General features: G+C 42.1%; 1 protein-coding gene across 1 annotated transcript; it reads right to left on the bottom strand.

The window, feature by feature from the left end:
• Nucleotides 1-3,466: 3,466 nt before the first annotated feature.
• LOC140455589 (uncharacterized) lies at nucleotides 3,467-19,347 on the bottom strand. Its single transcript, XM_072550506.1, has 4 exons — nucleotides 19,326-19,347; nucleotides 13,132-13,269; nucleotides 4,511-7,272; nucleotides 3,467-4,435 (listed from the first exon to the last, which is right to left on the bottom strand). Exons 1-4 carry the CDS (start codon nucleotides 19,345-19,347, stop codon nucleotides 3,467-3,469), a joined length of 3,891 nt encoding a protein of 1,296 aa, XP_072406607.1.
• Nucleotides 19,348-20,061: the final 714 nt, after the last annotated feature.

The raw sequence follows: 20,061 nt of genomic DNA, 5'->3' as shown, positions 1-20,061 counted from the left end.
TTGACCAGCTCACACATGTTGCTATCTTTCCAAATGACTTGAAAAATGCTTCCGCATCATTCTCTTCAAATTTTGGCAAGGCCTGCACCACGTTAAACCTCTCCAGAATGAACCATGGTTTATGACTAGAACCTTCCTCATCTGTGCATTCCCAAATCGCTGACTTAGCTGAGCAAAGCTTCAGCATTTGTAATTTATATTCATTTTCTTTCTCTTGTCTCTCTCTAGTTCTAGTTTTCTAAGTTTGAACTCTCTTTGGAATTCTTTCTCCTTTTCTTCTCATTTTTCTTTCATTTGGAATTCCGTTATTTTATCGTTATTTTATGTTCTAAAACTCTTTGGAACCTCTAGTTCAGATGTTCTCACTTCTGTTTGCCTGAACTACAACTCCAGATTCATGATTTACTGCCTGTACCACCTGATCTGTCTATTTCCACTAAACCCAAAATGTCTGCCTTTACAGCTTGCTTGGGCAACTTTATTTCCAGCTTGCTGGCTAACATGGTTGTCATGGTTTGTAGGTGTTGCTGTTGGACTGGGATGGACAAAGTTAAAAATCACACAACACCAGGTTATAGTCCAACAGGTTTCAAATAAACATGTGCTTTCAAATAAACCTATTGGACTATAAGCTGGTGTTATGTGATTTTTAACTTTGCTTTGGTTGGACCTTGCTACTGCACCCGAGAAACCCCTAATACTTCAAAAAAATCTTTAACAATTTCCAATGCCATCTTAAGTTGGATTGAATTGAATTTATTGTCATGTGTACCGAGGCACAGTGAAAAGCTTTGTCTTAAGTCTGAGGACAAGCTTTGTGACACATTACCTGTTTAAGGTGCATCAAAATCAAATTCTAGACTTATATCATCTGTGTTCTAAGAACATGGACTCAGTCCCCCAATTATGTTACTGCACGGAGACAAATCCAATCAACAAAAACAAACAATTGTGGATACTGGAGATCTGAAACAAAAATAGAGATGGCTGATGAAATTCAGGAGGTCTGGTAGCACCTGTGGGAAGAAAGCAGAGTTCAGTGAATTTTCATCAGAACAGTTAACAGCTAGAAAAATGAAGAATTTATGCTGAAGCCAAGAGTAGGGGAGATGGATTGTGGAAAAGGGGAGAGGTGAATGGTTGGGTGGGAGATGGAGCTCAGAGAGCAATTATGACAGGGTTAGGTAAACCAGGAGATTATGTATAGCAGACCAGGACAGAAGAGCAGCTGAATAAGTGACGATAAAAGCTAAGAGTAGGAGAGAATGAGTGACTGTGTCACTTAGTAGGTCTGGTTGTGGGGTGGAAGGATGGAATCGGGTTCTAAAATTTTTGAACTTGATGTTGAGCCCTAGAAGCCGCAGAGTCATAGAATCATAGAGATGTACAGCATGGAAACAGACCCTTCAGTCCAATCCGTTCATGCCGACCAGATATCCCAACCCAATCTAGTCCCACCTGCCAGCAGCCGGCCCATATCCCTCCAAACCCTTCCTATTCATATACCCATCCAAATGCCTCTTAAATGTTGCAATTGTACCAGCCTCCCCCACTTCCTCTGGAAGCTCATTCCATACACGCACCATCCTCTGTATGAAAATGTTGCCCCTTAGGTCTCTTTTTATATCTTTCTCCTCTCACCCTAAACTTATGCCCTCTAGTTCGGAACTCCCTGACCCCAGGGAAAAGACTTTGCCTATTTACCCTATCCATGCCCCTCATAATTTAGTAAACCTCTATAAGGCCACACCTCAGCCTCAGACGCTCCAGGGAAAACAGCCCCAGCCTGTTCAGCCTCTCCCTGTAGCTCAAATCCTCCAACCCGAGCAACATCCTTGTAAATCTTTTCTGAACTCTTTCAACTTTCACAACATCTTTCCAACAGGAAGGAGACCAGAATTCCATGCAGTATTCCAACAGTGGCCTAACCAATGTACTGTACAGCCGCAACATGACCTCCCAACTCCTGTACTCAATACTCTGACCAATAAAGGAAAGCATGCCAAATGCAGTCTTCACTATCCTATCAATCTGTGACTCCATTTTCAAGGAACTATGAATCTGCACTCCAAGGTCTCTTTGTTCAGCAACACTACCTAGGACCTTACCATTAAGTGTAACCTCGCATTTATCTAAATTTAACTCCATCTGCCACTTCTCAGCCCATTGGCCCATCTGGTCCAGATCCTGTTGTAATCTGAGGTAACCCTCTTTGCTGTCCACTACTCCTCCAATTTTGGTGTCATCTACAAACTTACTAACTGTACCTCTTATGCTTGCATCCAAATCATTTATGTAAATGACAAAAAGTAGTGGACCCAGCACCGATCCTTGTTGCACTTCACTGGTCACAGGCCTCCAGTCTGAAAAACAACCCTCCACCACCACCCTCTGTCTTCTACCTTTGAGTCTCAGGTCTGTTTCTTGATCTACACTGCTGCCTTAGTTATTCCAAGCCATGCTTCTCATAGCTGCCACCAGCTTTTGTGTGGTTTGATGCCATGTTATGAGTTTGGTTTCAAGACAGCTTTGTCCTCAAGCAGACTAAGTCAAGAACATCTTTAGGCTTAGATTTCAAAGTGATAAAATTTATTTTACGTTTAAACTAAACACTACAGAACATGATAATCCTTGATATATCGACATCCGATCTTATATTATCCATTTTATTCATGTCCATACTGTAGCCTTGTTTGGTGGACTTTAGCTCCATCCACACGTTATTTATGACCAATGAATTGCAGCTCCATAACAACCCTTGCAACTTACACAACATTATTCTCATGAGTTTTGATGTCCTGTCCAAAACCTGTCGTGTTTGGTGATAGATAATTATGGACATTTTTTGCCAAGTGAAATAATAGTGGGTTTTGATGGTTTCCTTTGTTCGGAATTGGCTGAGGCAGAAATTTCATCTTCAGGTCCTTTGTGTTGGTTTGGTTGGGGTTATGATAAAAAAATGGATCACACGCCAGGGAGAGAGTTTTTCGCTTTATGCCTGGTGATAGCTGGATAATTCTGGGAACAGTCATCTTCTTCTGAGTTGAGTGGGTGAAATTTTAAAGTCCAACAAAAGTCCATTGGAAAAAGCAACTTGAACAGGGAACTAGAGGTTTTACACAGAGGTTTTGGACCTCTCTCTTGCTTTCTCTGGATGTAATGCAAGGGAGTGTTATTCAACTTGGAAATATCTGGATGGAATTACTTCACCTCAGTGAAATAGAATTAGACCTTAGTTTATGAGAGAAGCAAGTATTGTCCATATGGGAAAGTGCTTGGTAGACTTAGTTAAGTCAGTGGAGTAAAAGCCTAAATGATCATTTGGGTGAAACGTTTCTCCTTCCTTGAAATGTATTATATTAAATATACTTCAAAATATTTCAGTTTTAAAGATTGATCAGAAAATATATCAAAAACAATCTGTTCAGAGGTGTCATACCCATCTTTGGAGCAGGTGGGACTTCACTCAAGAGCTTTTGGGCAGCTTTTCCACCTGCCGTTTGACCCATTTCCATGTCTGAAGGATTATTTTATCAGGTTGAAATAGTTTAATTTCCATTTTAGCTTGATATGGTTCTGATTCCTTTGGTAACAGCTCCTCTCTTCCAGCAAGCTTTGCTATTAATACAGCTTGTTCCTTGACTTCGATCAGTGACTGGATTCTGTCCAGGAACCCAGGCTTTGCCTCCTCTTTCTCAGATTGTATCAGCAGATCAATGTATTCTGGGGTTGACAATGGGTTTGGTCTGAGAGCTATTTCCTCAAGTCTTAAAATGCATTGGTTTGACATTTCAATCAGTTTCAACACCACATCCGTAACCTCAGCAAATTCCTGCTGAACTTGCTTCAAGATTTTCTCTTGTGTCATCTTTTCACCGGTTTCCTTCTCATACTTTTCCTTCAGCTCAGCGTACGTTCTCTTCTCCTTTCTGGTTTCATATTCAAATCTGTACTTCTGGTTGAAATGAACAGACCAGATACATTTACCTGGACAGACTGTGCAGTATCCATGCTGGTTCATTGCTGTACATCCTATTTTACCATCATCATTAGGAATGCCACAGGGATAGTGACAGGTGATGAAGCATTTCTGACAGTTGGTTATGTAATTACCGCTCCCACTGATATCGATCTTCACTGGAACTGTGCTTTCTACCTCATACTCAAAATCTTTATTTGCATCTAGATTGATCTGGTGTTGTTTCAGAGCCTGTTCTGTCCTCCTGATCTCCTCCAGTTTTGTTAAACTCACTTTGATCACAGGCTGCAATCCCTCTATCGCAGCCTGCAGTTGCTGACGCTCCCTCAGGACCTCATTTGTCAAACGTAAACTCTTTGTTTCTATTTTGCTCAGAGCTGAAAAGAATTTCCTCATGCTGTTCAGTCCCAACTTCCAGAACATTGCAGCAAAGCTATTGTCATATGCTTCATCTTCCTCCTCCTTACTAACAATATCTGGGCTTGTATTGTTTACAAAGTTACCAGGAGCTGGTTTTTGAGCAAATATGGCTGAATTGTTGAACTTGAAGTGAACTGGGAAACCTTTTTTATCTTTGGGACATGGTACCTCAGCAACGTTGATTGCCTCCAGAACAGGGGGAACCTGGTCATCTGCGAATGTCACCAGGATTCGGATGTTCTCTGCAATATCTTTACTAAAAATGGAAAGAATTGAATCAAAGACATATTTCTGTGTTGGGGTCAGACGAGCCAAAGAGGCCTGAGCAACAAAACACACAGCATCGATCTGATCGACACCATCTGGGGAAGTGAAGAACTCTCGGATCTGATCAGTGAGCAATTTATCTCGGATTATCCCCCTGGTGTCTCCGAATCCTGGAGTGTCGATGATAGTGAGAGAGTAATCAATCTGGAATCCTGCTCGATAGTGCAGTTCATAGGCAGTGATTGATGATGTCTGACTTTCAGCCTGGGATCTTCCTGTCCCTTCATTAATTAATTTGTATCTGAAGTTGTCTTCCCATCCCACACCCAGGATGTAGTTGACCATCCCATTGATGAGGGTTGTTTTTCCTGCTCCTGTTGCTCCAAGAACCATGATTGTCCTCACACTGTGTTTTCCAGTGGGTTTTCCAAAGGAGCATTTTACAAGGTGTCCAGCCTCATCAAGTACCTTCTTCTGTAAGGGCAGTGTGTAAATCGGAGGGGTCCCCCTGGCTGTTAATGTACATTCTCTGAGAAGTTTCACAGCCAGTCTCTTTGGCTGATTTTCAGTTTCTATTAAAAGCTCCTCACTTGGTTCACTCGAACCTCCTTCTCCACAGTCAGCAGACACTCGCACTCTGTAGGAGGTGTTGGGTATCAATCCCTTTAAAGTACAACAACATTCACTGTCTGTTGTCTTTATTTCTTCCCACAATGCATTCTCTGTGCTGGAGGGACCTGCCTTTCCTTCTCTATATTCAATCCTGTACTGAACAATATTAACACCAGCTCCAATCTCAGTTGGCCTGTCCCAGGTGAGTGATACATCATCCCAGTAAACCTTGAGTGTTAAAGGTTTACCAGGTGGGCTTGTAGGATGTGTGGTGACCCAGGAACACTCACTGGCCTTGCTGACCCCGACCTTGGTCACTGCTCTGTATTGGAATTGATATTCCTGATGGGGCTGTAACCCAGGGATTGTGAAGGATTCGGATTTATCAGGAGTATCCACAGTTTTCCATTCCTCCTGTTGGATGTTTCGGTATTCCACCCTGTACCCAACAGTCTCCCCAGCACCATGTCTCGGTGGCTGTAATTGGAGAGTCACACTGTCATGTGATGTTCCACTGACCACAGGTCTCTCCGGCTGTGATGGGGGTGTGAAGCAGTGATTCACCACAAACCCTCCCCCATACAGGTAAATCGATGCTCCCACATTACTGTCATCCTGCACAGACGCAACAATGAACTTTGTTTTCCCTTGTGCTCTGTTCGCTGTGGCAAAATCCAGGAATGAGTCAGAGAGCTCCCTCATCTTCCGGGATACAGACTCTGAGTGAAACCACTGCTGGTTGTGATGTTCTGCACTGTCCTGGTCAGCAGGATCTGGTATCTGCATTTTCTCAGCTGTGTGAGACTGTAGGTAGCTGTCTGCTTCTGACAGATAGAAATCCTCTTGCTGCAGGGATGTGAATGTGAAGCAGACCAGATTCTCTCTTTCTAGGACAAACACTTTGTGATATAACTCACTTCTTGATTTTACAGTGTATATATCCTTTAATATATTGAGGTAATACCTCACCATATTCATTTCCCGCTCCTTGTCATCCAGCCATTTGCTCAGTGCCTGGTGTTTGAATGGTGACTGTTCCTTGTTCTTCAGAATATTCACCAGTGACCCTTCCTCCTCCCCACCTCCACGGATAGATGGTAACACGCTGGATAAAGCCTTCTGGAAAACCACTCTGTACTCCAGACACATCTCTCGGAATTTCAGTATCTTGTCCCCGATCTCTGGAAATTGAACGGTGACACTGTCTCTCATCATATCATTACATCTGATCACCGTCTCACTGAGCTGCTCCAGCACAGACTGGCAGTCATTGAGCAATCCGATACTTATGTCCCATACCAGCTGAGCAGCTTTGGAAGCCAGTTTGTTGAGTGGGTAGAGCCAGACCCTCATGGGCACTGCGTGCTCTCCATCATCTCCCAGTAACTTTGGGAGGGTTGTGTAGATTTTGACAGCATCTTGGAATGTGGTGGGATTGTTTTCCAGGAAGAAATCCCCATGAAATGTGCAGCTGAATTTCTGGGCATTGGATATTTGTTCCTCTGTCATTTCTAGGGAGACCTGACCCTCGATTGCAATAGTCGGAATCATGTTAACTATCCCCTTAAGGTGACCCTGAATGTCCTGTAGGTTCTCTGTTACAGAGACCTCTTGATCAAACACAAAGAAAGCCTGAGCCCCGTACAGCACTGCTGTAACCACGTGAGTTGCTGTCCCCTCATCAAACACATTCGGGTGGGTTATATTCTGCAGCCCCAAGTGGCTCATTGTCAGCTGCTCAAACCTGGTTGTTGTTCGATACTGAAGGGTCACTCGGGCTTGTTGCCTCGATCTCTTTGTGTCATTGAGATATTTCGCTGATCCTGCCACTTCCACCAAGCCGCACAAGAAACTTGCTTTCAATGATCCATCCACATTCAGTGCAGAGGCTTTTGTATCAGTGGAGTCAGATGCAATGACGTCAAATTCGGTCTCAGGCTGAAGCCGTACTTCAAGATCTTTCTGCAGAATCTCTAAATCCCACAATGTGACACCTACAGAAGAAATAGTTCAGTAGCATTAAATGAGAATAGTAAGTGAAGCATAATTGGAACAACCATTTTAAGGGGAATCAGGAATGAGCCGTGAACACTTGCTTTCTATTAAAATGTTAATCCCGTGATCAATAACAATAAACGTTGTGTTAGAATAAAGTCAAGTTTTACTAATATCCAGCTGTTTCTGTTTTTGTCTTTTTTTTTAACTGATATCTCATTGTTTTCCTTACTTCTCATCCTCATTAAGTGGATTTACATGTTAACTGAATTATACACATCAGTGCTTCCCAAATATAATCATTGGTCAATGATAGTTAATCTCAGCTGGAATAGGAATCAAATTGGCCTCAGTAACCCGGCACGAGTCAGTGAGAATTCACATGGGATTCCCATCCCTGATCCCAATCCAGTGTTCATGGTAGTAATTGACCTTGGGTGCAGGAGGATGCACTGGGTTAGCTGTGAAATCTCTTGGTCCACACAGCTCTCAATATTTCACACTCAAGCCACCCACAGTGAGTGAGGTAGTAATAGGGGCTGGCATGTGTGAAAAGTAGAAAGTAAATGAATGGGTAGAATCTTACAACGTGGATTATGGCGAGAAATCTGGGAAAATCATGCAAGGAGTCTCCCAAGGCCTGTCCTGATGTCAAGAGCAACATTTCTGGCTGAGTTCTGGACCTTACGAGGAAGTGGCATGTTAACAGGGATTATCCCGCATTAAAAATTTCATTAGAACTGAAAATCACCTCATTAATATGTAGGTTGTTATACTGCCATGTTAGGATAGATACTAAATGCTGAGGGTTCCCATGATGATCAAGGAAGGTACGTGGGGACTTGAGCTTGCTGCTTGCTCCTGCAAAACATTATCTTGGACACCCCATCCTACCATCTCAGAGGACACACTATTGAAGCAACTGTATGATGCTGGCAACTAAGATCATGCTCGGCTCTTCACACCCTCAGAGCACACCCCTAATGCACTTACAGGATACTTCTGCACTTGAATGCTGCAGTGTGGGGCACACTGATACATCTGATTACAATATTGCTGCAAGGACACTTGCAATGGAGCAACAGGCAGAGATTGGACGGAACAACCAGGAATGGGCTGTTTATGCTTGGTGGGGATTCACCGGTACAGATAGGCAAAGCATAGAACTCACTGTCCCAAGTAGAAGAAGTTGCTGCCTTCCATCATCCTGTAAGTCATAAATGCACAGGGGTTGGTGGGTTAACTGCGTCATTGTGTCAGCAAGAGGCTGTGTGTTTCAGCAACGTGACGCCCTTCAAAGGGTAATTCATAGAGCCATAGAGATGTACAGCAAGGACACAGACTATTTGGTCCAACTCATCCATGCTGACCAGATATCCAAAATAAATCCTGTCCCATTTGCTAGAATTTGACCCATATCCCTCAACACCTTTCCAATTCCTGTCACGGCAACCACTGCAAGACCTATCAGTGTTGGCATGGATACCCTCATTATATGTGGGGACACCACCCACTATGTACACAGCAGGAACTCATGTGACTCGGCCAACGTTGTCTATGTCATATGGATGCCCTGAGGCAGGGTACTTTGGCAAGACCTAGCAGAAGCTACAACAACGGATGAATGGACACCACACAACAATCAACAGACTTGGATGTTCCCTCCCATTTGGGGAGTACTTCAGCGGTCAGGGATATTCAGCCTCGGATCTTCTGGTAAGCAGGAATTCAGGTTACACAACAACACAGAGTGGCCAAGCAGAGGCTGATAGTTAAGTTCGGGACCCATGGGGATGGCTCAACTGGATCTTGGGTTCATGTCACACTATAAGTGATACCACCACAATATACACTCTCATACATGCATGCATGCATGTACACTCACACACAAAGTCACAATAGACTCTCACATATGATCACACTCACACAGACCCTCCCTCATATACTCGCTGCCACTCACTCACACACCCTCTCACAGGCATATACTCTGTCACACTCATGCACACACTCTATCAAGCACACGCTCTCATGAACTCTCACACAGTCTCTCTCTCTCTCACACACACACACACACACACACACACAATAATACACATATTTTCCTTCTGCCTCACACAAAATTCAAGGGGTGACTTTGTGTTTGCAGATTTTTATTTGCAGATACCTTCTATTTTGCTCTAGCACACAATCTGTAGGCAGTCAGTTAATGTGACATTTTATAAATTTCTACTTTGGAAATAACATCAGTCTGCCTCCAGGTTGGGATATAGACAGTCTCTAACCTCACATCTTTAATACATTGTCTGAACTAAAATGCTGCTTTTTTTATATGTACTGATAAAAGCTTAAGTTATCTTGGGACTGTGACTTGAAAGAAATTCTGAGATTTACATATTAATGAATTGGAACCTACATCCCAATTCTAAGTGATTAAAGACTTAACAGCAATCTAGGTTTGTTCAATACATCACATCAGTTGTCTGACACTTTGATCTTTTAAAATAAATTCCATGTCCTATGACCCTGTCCCACCAACTACCTGACGAAGAAGCTGCACTCTATAAGCTTGCACTTTCAAACAAACCTGTTGAGCTATAACTCGGTGTTGTGTGATTTTTAACCCAACACTGGCACCTCCATATCAGTTCTTCCTAAACCATTCAGATATCTTTTAAATGTTGCAATTGTACCAGCCTCTACCACTTCCTCTGGCAGCTCATTCCATACACGCATCATCCTCTGTGTGAAAAGGTTAAGTCACTATTAAATCTTTGCCCTCTCACCTTCAACTTATGCCGTCTAGTTCTGAACACCCCCATCCCGGGGGAAAGACCATGTCCGTTTACCATATCCAAGCCCCTTATGATTTTATAAACCATAAGGTCACCATAAGGACAACAAGGTCACCCCTCAGCCTCCGACGCTCCAGGGAAAATAATCCCAGCCTATTCAGCCTCTCTCTGTAGCTCAAACCCTCCAACCCTGGCAATATTCTTGTAAATCTTTTCTGAACCCTTTCATGTTTTACAACATCCTTCCTACAGGAGGGAGACCTGAATTGCACACAGTATTCCAAAATGGCCTAACTAATGTCCTGCCACAACATGAACTCCCAACTCCTATACTAGATGCCCTGACCAATAAAGGAAAGCATACCAAATGCCTTCTTCACTATCTTATCTACCTGCGACTCCACTTTCAAGGAGCTGTGAACCTGCACTCCAAGGTCTCTTTGTTCAGTAACCTTACCATTAAGGGCATAACGTCTGCTCTGATTTGCCTTTCTAAAATGCAGCACCTCGCATTTATCTGAATTAAACTCCATCTGCCACTTCTCAGCCCATTGGCCCGTCTGATCAAGATCCTTTTGTAATCTGAGGTAACCTTCTTCACTGTCCACCACATCTCCAATTTTGGTGTCATCTGCAAACTTACTAACAATACCTCCTGTGTTTACATCCAAATCATTTATATAAATGACAAACAGCAGTGGATCCTGCAGTGACCTTGTGGCATCTTGCTGGTCACAGGCCTCAAGTCTGAAAAACAACCCTCCACCACCAGTCTCTGTCTTCTACCTTCAAGCCAGTTCTGTATCCAAATGGCTAGTTCTCCCTGTATTCCATGAGATCTAACCTTGCTAATCAGTCTCCCATGGGGAACCTTGTCGAACGCCTTACTGAAGTCCATATAGATCACATCTGCTGCTCTGCCCTCATCAATCCTCTGTTACATCTTCAAAAAACTCAATTAAATTAGTGAGTCATATTGATTATCCCTAATCAGTCCTTGCCTTTCCAAATACATGTACCTCCTGTCCCTCAGGATTCCCTCTAACAACTTACCCACCACCGATACCAGGCTCACAGGTCTATAGTTCCCTGGCTTTTAAAATATTTGTTTAGTATCTCCCCCATCTCCTGCAGTTCCACACATAAGTGGCCTTGCTGATCTATAAGGGGCCCTAGTTACTCTCCCTAGTTACCCTTTTGTATTTATTTGTGAAATCCCTTTGGATTCACCTTAACCCCATTTGCCAAAGCTATCTAATTTCCCCTTTTTACCCTCCCGATTTCCCTCTTAAATATAATCCTACTAGCTTTATTCTCTTCTAGGGATACGCTTGATCCCTGCTATCTATACCTGACATATGCTTCCTTTACTTGGCCAAAACCTCAATTTGTCTAGTCATTCCCCCCTACACCGATCAGCCTTTCCTTTCACCCTAACAGGAATATACTGTCTCTGGACTCTTGTTATCTCTTTTCTAAAGGCTTCCCAGTTTCCAGCTATCCCTTTACCTGTGAACATTTGTCCCCAATGAACTTTTGAAAGTTCTTGCTCAAACCGTCAAAATTACATTAGATTCCTTACAGTATGGAAACAAGCCCATCAACCCTCTGAAGAGTAACCCACCCAGATCCATTCCCCTACCTTGTATTTTCCCCTGACTAATGCACCAAGCACTATGGGCACTTTAGCATGGCCAATCAGCTGATGAAGGAGCAGCGCTCTGAAAAGTAGTGCTTCCAATTAAACTTGTTGGACTATTACCTGGTATTGTGTGATTTTTAACTTTGTCCACCCCAGTCCAACACTGGCTCCTCCACAACATATTTCCAAGTCAGGCAGTTGGTGGTGGTCCAGTGTATCTGCTGGTCTAGATGGGTTTCTAAGGAGCTGTGATGTGTTGTTGCTGGTGCACACTATTGCCTCTCGCTACTGCTCTAAGCTATTCCCACTTCCTTTCATCACCTCCAAGGCACTGAATAATTCCATAGAGGGGAAACAAATCAAACTCACTCTGGCACAAATCTTCTCATTCAAATTTGACTGTTTACCTCCACTTGTCTGAGATAAATAATAAAAATATTTACCCCTTTTGAGCTGGGTTGGGGGCAGACTATTGGGAGCAGTCTCTCATCTGGCAATTCTGTGATCAGCCGAAGTACTGATAATAAATAGCTAAGGCTTCAGATGATGTGACAGGGCGGATTTCAACCTCTCAAATTATTACTCGGGTACGAGTTGGTCCTATGCTTATTGCCAAAACATTTGGTCTCAGAAATTTGACTTTGACACAAGCAGATACGGTAGAGAAAGATGAAATATTAAGGATGTATCCACGGTCAGTGAGATCTGTGGGGGCATCTTGGGGAAGGGGTTCTCAAGGTCACTAGCTAGGAAAAGGAGTAGAAGCTATCATGGAACCAAACTAGAACCATACCACGGAGCTAGAAAATGGAGGTAGAACATCAGGGAGGATAATCTGGATGACAGTTTTACTGTCAATGGGTAAAGGGTCCACGAGGGGAACAAAAGGATAGGGCAGTAGCCAGCAAGATGGAGAGACAGGTTTTGAGTCAGAATAGAAAGGAGGTTTGGCTTGGTGGGCAGCGGGATGCAGTGAAAGTAGGTACACAGATTGTGTCTATCAATGAATGAGTTTGTTACAGGGGAGAATGCAGGCACTTTAAGGAGACCATGAGGAATCTGGGTGATGTTTTGTCTCAGGGTGACCCTGGAACAGTTCACAATTTGCTTTGAAATGTTAGACTGTCTTCAACCACAACAGTCTGCTCCCTGTTCCTACTTTCTTCTGTCACTTCGAGCACACTGAATCATTCCAGATTGGAAAAGCAAGCATGATGAATAGTTTATAGATTTCAACTAAAAGAAAAAGATGAACTGGTCTATGGTGCTAATTTAGACCGAAGCATTGAGTTATGGACCCCAACTCCCTCTCTGGCGTTGCAACTTTAAGAATGTAACTCTGCATGTTTATAGCACAATGCTTAGAGTCAAGTCAATTGTAACTGTGTTGATCTAGGTCAAGAAACATGACATTATTTCATTACCTGGAATCAGAAAATCTGATCGGCAGTCATACAACATTCCCAATTGGAATGGTCGGCCCAGAGCTGCTTGTTCTATAACAGTTGTTGCTGTCCTAGTTCCAGGGCAGTGAGATTGAGATCCTTGCAGCCATAGGTTTTCTGCAAAAGAAGATTTACAAATCTATATAAAGCTGAAATCAGCTGGCATGCATCAGCAAACAAATCAGGTATTCCAGTCTCGAAAGAAAATATCAGGGAGCAACATTTAAGGTACAGTAACTGTGTTGACAATTGAAAATTTTGATTAAAATAGGAGACTAATTGCAGATTAGAAAATCTGGGTTATTCTAATCAGTCCCAATGTAGATGTAGTTCTGGGGACATGGGGTCAAATCATTAGCTAATTGAACAGTTTCTAAGAATTGACGAAAGCAAGAGATAGGGCAGTGTCTTTCGAGGTCATTTCTATGGACTTTTGACAGCTGTTCTCTAAGACTCAACAAAAGAGACTATGAGCTAAAACATAAGCTTACAATTTTGAAGGCAAAGTATTTGCTTGATTAGGTGAAAGAAGAGTAAGCGTAATGGATGTATACCCAATGATCCTTAAAAAGCCACCTATTCACTTTTACCAATGGCTCAATATTTGTGGTATTATAAGTAACCTGGATGGGAAAATAAGATTACAAAGAGATGTTGATAGTCTGAACAAGTACACAAAATAAGGGAGCTGGACTTGAACATATAAAAGTGTGAAGTCATTGATCTTTGGACCAAAAGTGGATAGACTTCATTGTTGCTTAAATGGTAAATTTAGAAACAGTGGCAGAGCAAAAAGATTTAGGAATTTGTGTGCACAGATCACTAAAATTAAGTCATTGTGGCACTGAAAATCCCTGTAGCCATTTGGGCCAACGCAGTGCACAACTGTATTAAAATGACAACCAATAACTCAAGGTCTCAATTATAAAGGACAGGGAGATTTCTTAAATCAGTACAGTTCTTGATATCTTATTAAAATGGATTCACTAGCTTTTGAGGAATGCAATGTAAATTCACCAAATATAACCAAAGCTCTAAATGGAGAGAAGATTATAGACTGTATTTCTTTGAATATTGAAGATTAACTGATGATTTAGTAGAGTTGTTTGGTGTTTTGAAAATAAATCATCAGATTCATAGAAAAATACTTGCCACTGATATGGGAGACTAGGACAAATGAACATTTACTTAAAATGGAGCCAGGATTTGTTGAGAGAGATGTTATGAAAACCTACACAAAGAATGGTAAAAGTGTAATTCTCTCCTACAACATGCAAAATGTACTATTTCAGTTAATTATTTTATGCCTAAGATTTAATGATATTTGTAGTCGCATAAACATTAGTTGAGTTCCTGTGTGTCTTTGCATTCACACACAGTGAAAATAATGTCTTAGAAAATCTTTATATATATTTTTAGAGGGCCAAATAATGTCTCCAAGTTGTCTGTTTCAGTTGCTTCCTTGACTTTTGACTCAATTTTCATTAAACAGCTAATTGTCAGATTTTTCTTCCTGCTCCAGTATTAGCTGACATGATGAATTTTTATTTCACCACAGATAGTTCACCTATGCCTTTCAAATGGCTGTCTTCATCTGTTTGAGGACAAGTTGCAGCAGTAAGGAAGGATAATATCTCAGATGCTGCTCAAATCAAACCAGATGCGTAGAATGTAAAACCCAAAAAGGGGCAATCATTGCTGGGAGTGTACGACAGATCAACTCCCTTCCCTAACAAATTATCATCTTTTTCTAGACTCCTTTCTGCACATCATCCCTTTTTAATCCTGAACATTGACCCAAGCTATTCATTTAGAATCCATCTACATCCTCTGGCTCCACACGCAAACGACCATTGTGGTTCTTAATGACCCCTACTCATTCCGCATTATCCTTTGCCCTTAATGTACCTGTAAAACAACTTAGAGTTTTCCTTTCTTTGAAGTATCCTTTATGTCAGCTTTTAGCTGTCTTTTCAAATTCCCTACGATTACCCAGTTAATGTTGGAGAAATTGAAATCCCTTATTACTTTTACACTTCTATGAAATTTGCCATCATATCTACTCTTCTATTTCTTTCAGACTGTGAGAAGATCTGTAGTACACTCCCAACAATGATTGTTCCTTTTTGGGTTTTACTTTCTACACTTGAGGAGCCTAAGATTTAATGATATTTGTAGTCGCATAAACATTAGTTGAGTTCCTGTGTGTCTTTGCATTCACACACAGTGAAAATAATGTCTTAGAAAATCTTTATATCATCCTTCCTTACTGCTGTAATTGATTTCTTGATCAGAATTATGATACCTCCTCCTGTTCTGCCTCCTTCTCTATCTCACCTGAAGACCTTATATGCTGGAATATTGAGCTGTCAATCCTGCCCTTCTCTCACTCGTGTTACAACATATTCCCATGATTTAATTTGTACTCTGAACACTATCTGCCTTGTTCAACAGAATCCTTGCATTAAAACAATCCAGTCCAACCTTGCCAAACTTCCATTGGCCTTAACTGGCCTAGAATGACTATGTTTTCCTGACTCATTCACTGCCTGGAAATGTGGTGGAGACAGATTCAGTGGACACACTCAAGAAAGGATTGGATAATTATTTGGATACGAACAATGGGCACGAGTATGAGGAGAAAATGAAGATTGGCACTCAGGAATTTGTTTGGCACTCAGTAATTTGTTTGTCTGAGGAGCTGGGACAAGCATGATGGGCCAAATGGCCTCCTTTTGCACCATACCATTTCTGTGATTCTGTCATTTGAATCTTATTTGCCTTCCCTGGTCAGGTTTTCTAAAAGCTATCAGTATGGCCGACCCGCTTCGAGACACTAATGTGTATAATCGGCTTTTCCTCATCGCCGGGAAGAATAAGAAGCATCAATCATGTCCTCTGTGTCTATACATCCGCTTCTTCTGACTAACTCCTTCTATCTACAGCCTTTGACATGGTCAAACACAATACGATCCTCTTCTATTATCCAACTCATTACAACTACTCTTCACTGGTTCCTCTGGTTATTGGTCAGACATCTAGATGATTGACTGTTGTTCCATACCACTATCTGCATTCTGTGAGCTCCTCAAGAATCTATACATGGCTTCCTCTTTTCCTCATCCATATGCTATCTCCTGTTGTAATTTCTATTGCTTCTTCTGCAATACTGACAGTGATGACACCTGTGCACAGTACTCTACTGGAATTTTCTCTTCTTGCGATTGTACTTTTTTATTAGGAAAGGTTTACAGTGAATCTTCCTAACATCACTTCCTTCACACAGGATTTGCTTCTCATTGTGATACACTTAAAAATGCTGAAAGCACAATAGCAACGTAACATAAGAACTAGGAGCAGGAGTAGGCTGTCCGGCCCTTTGAGCCTGCTCCGCCATTCAATAAGATCATGGCTGATCTTTTCATGGCCTCAGCTCCACTTACACACCCTCTGACTATAACTCTTAATTCCTTTAATGTTCAAACAAACTATTTTAGATTTAAAAACGTGAAGTAGTGTCAACTGCTTCACTGGGAAGGGAACTCCATAGATTAATAACCCTCTGGGTGAAGAATTTCCTTCTCAATTCAGTCTGAAATCTGCTCCCCTTAATCTTGAGGCTGTGCCCCCTTGTCCTAGTTTCACCTGCCAGTGGAAAAATCTTTTCTACTTCTGTCTTATCTATTCCCTTCATAATTTTATATGTTTCTGTAAGATCCCACCCTCTCTATTTTCTAAATTCCAATGAGTATAATCCCAATCTGCTCAGCCAATCCTAATAAGCCAACCCCCTCAACTCCGGAATCAATCTAGTGACCCTCCCCTGCACCCCCTCCAGCGCCAGTACATCCTTTCACAAGTAAGGAGACCAAAACTGCACACAGTACTCCAGGTGTGGTCTCACCAGCACCCCGTACAGCTGCAAAGTAACCTCCCTGTTTTCAAACTCAATCCCTTTAGCAATGAAGGACAGAATTCCATTTGCCTTCCTAATTACATGTTGTACCTCTGATTCATGCACAAGGACACCCAGGTCCCTCTGCATAGCAGCATGTTGCAACCTTTTACCATTCAAGTACTAATCCTTTGTTACTGTTACTCCTACCAAAATGGGTGACTTCACATTTATTAACATTGTAGTCCACCTGCCAGAGCTTTGCCCACTCACTGAAAGTCTCTATGTCCCTCTGCAATGTTTCACTGTCCCCTGCACACTTTGTTCTGCCACTCATCTTAGTGTCGTCTGCAAACTTTGACACCCTACACGTGGTTCCCAACTCCAAATCATCTATATATAAAAAATTGAGGGAAACTTTATGGGTAGCTATGCATGTTGATGAGAGAGGAAATGTCCTTTTTGGTTTACACCTCTTTCACTATTATGTTTGGATTGAGTTGTTGTATATCTTTTTTTTAAATCTCAGAGCACTACCATGATGATTCTAAATTCAACAATTTATTTAAATACATACAACATCTTAGAATTTACAGGAGATTCAAAATATATAGTCATAACTAAAAGCAGCATATCGAATTTCTCTTCAGATCTTTCTCTCCAGGATTCAGTCATCAGTCATTTGACTCACTCCTTTCACAGACTGAAACAGTCAAGTGCTGCACAAAAACCTGTGATTAGACAAATTCATCTAACACTATATTCATTTGAAAGGAACCTAAGTAGGATGTCTAATGAGTGACAGATCTGCTACCACAAGTTCCCGTGTCCCTAAAGTTGAATGTTTCCTCCCTCCCATTCCAATGCACAATTTTCAAGAAGAGGATATAGGAATTCAGTGCTGTGTGTGGCGAGGACTGGAGGCTCTCTACAAGCTTTAACACAATGGCACGTGCAACCAAACTCACGTGTGGTGGCAATGAATGATTATTAGAAAATAGCTGTCATTTCGGTGAAAGAATAGAACTCAAGGAGCCCAAAGTGAATTGCAACAGAGTGAATGCAATTAACTCCGTAACTTAACAAAATGCTGTGGATGCTGGAAATCTGAAAGAAACACAGAGAATCTGGTGAAACTTGGAAACTCTGACAGCATCTGTGGAGAGAGAAACAGTTAACGTTTAATCGGGGATACAATTCTTACTTAAAACTAAGAGTTATTTTAATTCAGAACTCTGAATTTTGAGCAAGAGTCATACCGGTCTTGAAATGTTAACTTTGTTTCTGTCTCCATTGATGCTGTCAGAACTGCTGGGTTTCTCCAGCTGTTTCTCTGTTTGTTTGAAGTGAATAATTTATAATATGCCATACCATTGGAATGAAGGTAGACCCAGATCGGAATCAGCACAGCAGCAATTACAATACAAATATATACTGGAAGAATGATTATCAAAGGTGGAACCCAACAGTCATCTGGAAACAAAAGGAAACAAATCACATCATTATATTGATATCACCATACTAAGAAAATGTTTCACAGGATATTGGTTCAATCAAATGTATTACAGTTCCAAAGGAACAAAATGGCCCATGAACAAAATCTCATGGTATGTTTGTGGTGCCCCAGCTACAAACCCAGAGAGATCCTGCCCACTAATACAGATCACACTACATGGGCCTCACCACAATCTCTCATTTTGATTCATTCAGGGCAAAGAATAGACAATAAACATAGGTGCAGGAGTAGGCCATTCTGCCCTTCGAGTCTGCACCACCATTCAATATGATCATGGCTGATCATCCTTAATCAGTACCCTGTTCCTGCCTATCTCCATAACCCACATATAACAAAGGCAATCGTTTAAGTGATTGTAGCAGTCTGTTGAATGGCCTGGGCATGCTGACCCTTGTGGATCGTTCATGAGAACTGGCCAATCACGGTGGAATGGAATCTTCCACGAGATGGAGCAATGAATGATTGAAGCTGCAAGTTGGGATCCTGAGAAAATATACAGCAAGTTAAAATTTCTGTTGGCCAGATTTCCCTGCCAGGTTTGTTGTAATATTTTCTCCAGCTGTAGGATTAGAAGATGAGAGCCACAGAGATGTAAATATGCCACACGCTTGTAGTGACTTTGACAGAGATTTATAAATATCTTTCATACCAAGGACAAAGCTGAGGAGTGTAACTCTAGGGTAAATCGGTGGGAGTCTCAAAGAGCTTCAGTACGGTAGTAACTGGCAAACAAAGCTCAAATCCAATAATGTTCATCCTTACCTGTGACAGCCGACACCTCCATCCGACAACCAAAGTGCCAATCAAGCACCTCGCAACATTGCCCACGGTCTCGCGACCCACATCACCACCTCAATCCTGCGAATGTTCACAGCCCCACCTCGAGAGAGTGTTCATACAGACTCCCTCACCTTGCACCAATAATATTCACAGCCCCACACCCTGAGGGTGTTCACACTGACTCACTCACCTTGCACCAATAATATACACAGCCCCACACCCAGAGGGTGTTCACACTGACTCACTCACCTTGCACCAATAATATACACAGCCCCATACCCAGAGAGTGTTCACACTGATTCACTCACCTTGCACCAATAATATTCACAGCCCCACACCCTGAGGGTGTTCACACAGACTCACTCACCTTGCACCAATAATATTCACAGCCCCACATCCAGAGAGTGTTCACACTGACTCACTCACCTTGCAACAATAATAAACACGGCTCCACACCCTGAGGGTGTTCACACTGATTCACTCACCTTGCACCAATAATATACACAGCCCCATACCCAGAGAATATTCACACTGACTCACTCACCTTGCACCAATAGTATACACAGTCCCACACCCAGAGGGTGTTCACACTGACTCACTCACCGTGCACCAATTATATACACAGCCCCATACCCAGTGAGTGTTCACACTGACTCACTCACCTTGCACCAATAATATTCACAGCCCCACACCCAGAGAGTGTTCACACTGATTCACT

Source organism: Chiloscyllium punctatum, chromosome 30 (genome assembly GCF_047496795.1).
Source record: "Chiloscyllium punctatum isolate Juve2018m chromosome 30, sChiPun1.3, whole genome shotgun sequence".
Lineage (NCBI taxonomy): Eukaryota > Metazoa > Chordata > Chondrichthyes > Orectolobiformes > Hemiscylliidae > Chiloscyllium > Chiloscyllium punctatum.
Note: the sequence above shows the minus strand (reverse complement) of the source record. Positions and strands in the feature narration are given on the sequence as shown.

Bases quoted from the DNA above. Each gene is read 5' to 3' on its own strand.
- LOC140455589 (XM_072550506.1), bottom strand. From the start codon at position 19,347: ATGGAGGTGTCGGCTGTCACAG. The intron at 13,270-19,325 runs GTAAGGATGAAC...CTTCTTTTGCAG, and splicing joins GGAGGTGTCGGCTGTCACAG to AAAACCTATGGCTGCAAGGA. The intron at 4,436-4,510 runs GCCATATTTGCT...AGTAAGGAGGAG, and splicing joins ACTTCAAGTTCAACAATTCA to GAAGATGAAGCATATGACAA.